Below are 4,982 nucleotides of genomic sequence, written 5' to 3'. Positions count from 1 at the left end.
CTCTCTCTCTCTCTCCCCCCCCCCCCCGTCCACCATCCCAGCAATGGTGCGATCCGGTGCCAGCGCTGCCAGACGGCTTCAGCCGCGCGGCGGCGGCGAGATGCGCTGCCGAGGGCTGGCGAGGCTGGTCGGGGTTCTGCGGGGCGATCCGGGGAGGCACTGGGGCGGAGGCGCGATCCCCGGGACTATGGAAGGCGACGGCAGCCGGAGCATCCATTCGGACAACATCGACGCGGTTCACGACGTGCCCATGCGGGTCATCATCCGACCCATCCCGCCGGTCCTGGAGGAGGCCAAAGTGGAGAGTCTCATGCGCACCATCCAGGTACGGCTCACTGATCATAGAATCATAGAATAGCAGAGTTGGAAGGGGCCCATAAGGCCATCGAGTCCAACCCCTTGCTCAATGCAGGAATCCCCCCTAAAGCATCCCTGACAGGTGGCTGTCCAGCTGCCTCTTGAAGGCCTCTAGTGTGGGAGAGCCCACCACCTCCCTAGGGAACTGGATCCGTTGTCGTACTGCTCTAGCAGTCAGGAAGTTTTTCCTGATGTCCAGCCGGAATCTGGCTTCCTGTAACTTGAGCCTGTTATTCCGTGTTCTGCACTCTGGGAGGATCGAGAAGAGATCCTGGCCCTCCTCTGTGTGGCAACCTTTTAAGTATTTGAAGAGTGCTATCATTTATTTATTTATTTAATAATTAAATAAATAAATACCGCCCCACAGCCAAAGCTCTCTGGGCGGTTCACAAAAGCTAAAAATAGTAAACATTAAAAACATGCTAAATTTAAAAACCATCGGAGACATAAAAACAACGGTATAAAAACAGCAGCATCCATTTAAAACAACAGTTCTGGGGTCCATTAAAAAAACTCTTCAAATACTTTTAAAAACATGTCTTTTTAAGGATTTGAAGAGTGCAACCCCACACATACACACACACCAAAAAAATCGGGCTTTATTTTTTGTACTTGTTTTTTGTTACATTTATATTCTGTATTTCGATCTCCAAGGAGCCCAAGGTGGCTTACGTGATCCTCCTCCTCTCTCTCATTTTATCCTTACAACAACCCTGTGAGGTAGGCCAGACTGAGAGTCAGGGACTGGTCCAACGTCACCCAGTGAGCTTCGTTGTCCGAGTGAGGACTGGAACCCAAATCTCCTGAGACCCAGTCCAATACCCTAACCGCTACACCACACTGGTCTATCAACACTATGAGGTGGCTAGTCCATGTTCAGAACTCGCCACATTTTATTCAACTCTGCAGAAAACGGAGAACAGTAAGCAGACCAAATATATTAGATGTGAATCAAGATAATCTCATATAACCGGGGTCCTCCATATGTGATGACTGCAATTAATTAATTTATTATTACATTTATGTCCTGCCTTCTTTCCTCTTGCAAGCATCCCAAATGTTTTCCATGTTCCTCCTCCTCTCCATGTTATCCTCACAACAGCAACCCTGCGAGGTAGGTTAGGCTGAGAGTCAGGGACTGGCCCAAAGTCACCCAGTGAGTTTCCATGGCTGAGTAGAGACTAGAACCCAGATCTCCTGAGTCCGAGTCCAACATTCTAACCATTACACCACCCTCGTTTGAAGGAAGAGGATGTGTTTTTCTTACAGTACAGGTGTGAATTAACGTACTACTGCCAGGATTTTTGTCAACACTATTTCATGAGTGGTCACATTCAACCAACGGTGCATCTATGTAATTTTTAGACCCTGGACTTAATGGTCTTATGGGACCCTTCATTTAGATAGTGTTGCTTAGGGCTGTGCTCCGCTTCTCCTCGGACCGGAGAAGCAGAAGTGGATCGGGGTGCTTCGCCTCCCCTTAAGGCGGAGGCGAAGAGGATTGGGGGAGCAGCGGAGCGTCGCAGAGCGGATCGAGGTGAAGGCGGATCCTTCGCCTCGATCTGGAGCTCCACAAAAAAGGTAAAGGGAGTTTACTTGGCTCTGCCACTGCCGCCGCCGCCACCCGTGCGGCGACAGCGGCAGAGCCAGGTAAGGGAGCAAGGGGGAGGGGGGTCTTACCTGCATCCATCCGCAGCCCGTCGCCGGCTTCACTAGAGCCCACAGCTCAACCCGGAAGTGTAGGCCGCAAGCTGGGCCTACAGTTCCTGGTTGAGCCACGGGCTCTAGTGAAGCTGGCGGCGGGCTGGGACAGAAGCAGGTAAGGGGGAGGAGGGAGGGGGCCTTACCTGGCGCCGCCCCCCGCCACTGCAGAGCTCCAATTCGGAGCCAGAGCTCTGCAGCAGAGCGGAGCAGACCCTAGGCGGATCAAGGCGGGGCGGAGTGGACCCGATCCGCAATTTGCGGGGCGGAGCGGGGGAGTCCGTGCACAGCCCTAGTGTTGCTTCAGTTGGAAAGCCAACAAACAATTCTCTTGGAGGGTCTTCAGCTGCCATCTGTGCTTTGAAAATGCTTTTGTGTTCCAGATATGTTAGAACAACAGCAGCAGCAAAATGGTTTGCCAGCCCTGATTAAAAATAATAATAATAATAATAATAATAATAATAATAATTACTCTGAGTGACTTGTATTTGTAAACTCACTTAAGGCACAATCCTATGCACAATCCTAGTTGTAGGACTTTTTTCTGTCTAAACATGCACCCTTAAGTCACAGCACCATCACATGACTACAGGATCAAAATGGATTTGCTTCTGCACCTGCCACTGTCTGGGTGGCCATTTCAGGACTCTCCAGGCTGATGGGCCGTGGACTATTACCCCAAGATCCAACCCTAGCCACACCAGTGCATTTACCACTGTCTATATCAGCCTTCCGTAACCTAGTGCCCTCCAGATGTGTTGGAATGCAACTCCCGTCATTCCCAGCCACTGTGGCCCATGGGAGTGCCCACCCCTGCACTAGGCAAGGCTGAGGGGAGACATGTGAGCAGTGTTCAGGTACATCAAAGGCTGCCCCAGGGAAGACGGTCAATAACTATTTTCCATGGCCACAGAAATCACGACCTGAAATAATGAGTACACATTACAGCTACCTAGATGTCTATTAAATATAAGGAAAATCTTCCCGATAGTGAGATCTGTACGACAGTGGAACGGTCTACCTACAGAGGTTGTGGGTTCTACATTGAAGGTTTTTAAGAAGAGGCTGGACAGCCACCTCTCATGGATGGTTTAATTGGTTTTCCTGCACATTGCATTCTCTGATTCCGTGAATGCGAAATTGAGATTCCACTGTTGACGATCCGATCCAGAAGAACGTAAGAAGAGACCAAGAGTCCATGTAGTCCAGCCTTCTTCTCACACAATGGCCAACTAGATGCCCACAAGAAACCCCAAGCAGGACATGGGCGCAACAGCCCTCTCCCGCCTAAGTTCCGTAGCAACCAGTGTATATAGGCTTAACTGCTTCTGATCCTGGAAGTCATATATAGCCATCAAAATTGGTAGCCGTTCCTAGCCGTCTTCTCCATGAATTTGTCCAATCCCCTTTTAAAGCCAGCCAGATTGGTGGCCATCACAACACGGTCCATATCACTCTGGTTTCCCCCATCTCTCTCTCTCTCTCTCCCATTTCTAGGAGGAGGCTGACCAGGTGCCGCCAATAGATGTCCTCTGGATCAAAGGCCGAGAGGGAGGAGATTACTTCTACTCCTTCGGAGGGTGTCACCGCTATGCGGCGTACAAGCGTTTGAACAAGGAGACCATCCCAGCGAAAATCGTCCGCTCCACTGTCAGTGACTTGCGCACGTACCTGGGCTCCTCCTTGCCTGACTTGCGATAGGCGGTGCTCTTGAAACACAACACCCCCAGCCACAGGGGTCATGACAAGGCCACCTTGTGCAGCTGGAAAGATGGAACTTGTTATCAGGCGTGGGCTGATAACTCTTATTTCTTCCACGACAAGGACTCGTTGGCCGAGTTGATATCCTCCACTTCTGTGCTGGGCACATTCTGTCTGCCTATGCTGCTTCCCTCCAAGACTGTTTTGGCTAAGAAGCCATGGGCATAAAGAATGCCAGGCACATGGTAGTGTTCTTCTGGGTTGAACTGGGTTGAAATCTGACATGGAGAGGCAGAAGGGATCGCTTGGTTGTTGTACCCAATATTACCTAAGTCCCATTCATAGAATCATAGAATAGTAGAGTTGGAAGGGGCCTACAAGGCCATCGAGTCCAACCCCCTGCTCAATGCAGGAATCTACCTTAAAGCAAGGCCTCTAGTGTGGGAAAGCCCACGACCACCCTAGGTCATTGGTTCCATTGTCGTACTGCTCTAACAGTCAGGAATTTTTTCCTGATGTCTACCTGGAATCTGATTTCCTGTCACTTGAGCCCATTATTCCATGTCCTGCACTCTGGGATGATCGAGAAGAGATCCTGGCCCTCCTCTGTGTGACAACCTTTTAAGTCTTTGAAGAGTGCTATCATGTCTCCCCTCAATCTTCTCTTCTCCAGGCTAAACCTGCCCAGTTCTTTCAGTCTCTCCTCATAGGGCTTTGTTTCTAGACTCCTGATCATCCTCGTTGCCCTCCTCTGAACACGCTCCAGTCGTTTCTCCTTCCTTCTGACTCCTACAATAATCTGAAATTTGTATCATTTAAAACATGTTCTTTAATATTTTAAAGAGTTTTTCTTTTAGAAAGTCTATTTTGGCAAAGAAGCAGATAAAGTAATAAAACCAAATGTTTCAAAATTAGTTTTCAGTCAGCTTATTGTTGTAACATGTGGTTTGCTGCCTCAAGAACCTTTGACTGAGAAGCAGGATAGAAATATGTTAGTAAATTAAGAAAATATTTGTGGAACTGTAGAGTTTGAAGGGGTTCTGGAGGCGATCTAGTCCAGGGTGTTTCAACTGCTGTCCACCAGAGTACCTAATTCCATTTCAGAGAAATCCCAGGGGGGGGGTGCATTCCAGTCATGGGCGGGGCCTAAAGTTAAAAGGGGTGGAGCCAAAATACAATAAGTACCAGCCTCTTTTATCTTCAAGCTCTTACTGCCAGTTGCT

At 49.3% G+C, this 4,982-nt stretch overlaps 1 protein-coding gene across 1 annotated transcript; it reads left to right on the top strand.

Moving 5' to 3' along the window:
* On the top strand, positions 1-4,670 carry SRXN1 (sulfiredoxin 1). The gene is made up of 2 exons (XM_063121151.1): positions 1-325; positions 3,556-4,670. Exons 1-2 carry the CDS (start codon positions 44-46, stop codon positions 3,757-3,759), a joined length of 486 nt encoding a protein of 161 aa, XP_062977221.1. The 5' UTR covers positions 1-43; the 3' UTR covers positions 3,760-4,670.
* Positions 4,671-4,982: the final 312 nt, after the last annotated feature.

Source organism: Elgaria multicarinata, chromosome 1 (assembly GCF_023053635.1).
Source record: "Elgaria multicarinata webbii isolate HBS135686 ecotype San Diego chromosome 1, rElgMul1.1.pri, whole genome shotgun sequence".
In the NCBI taxonomy this organism is placed as follows: Eukaryota; Metazoa; Chordata; class Lepidosauria; order Squamata; family Anguidae; genus Elgaria; species Elgaria multicarinata.
Note: the sequence above shows the minus strand (reverse complement) of the source record. Positions and strands in the feature narration are given on the sequence as shown.

Coding starts and splice junctions, on each gene's coding strand:
- SRXN1 (XM_063121151.1), top strand. CDS start 44: ATGGTGCGATCCGGTGCCAGCGCTGCCAGACGGCTTCAGCCGCGCGGC. Junction 326..3,555: donor GTCTCATGCGCACCATCCAG/GTACGGCTCACT, acceptor TCCCATTTCTAG/GAGGAGGCTGACCAGGTGCC.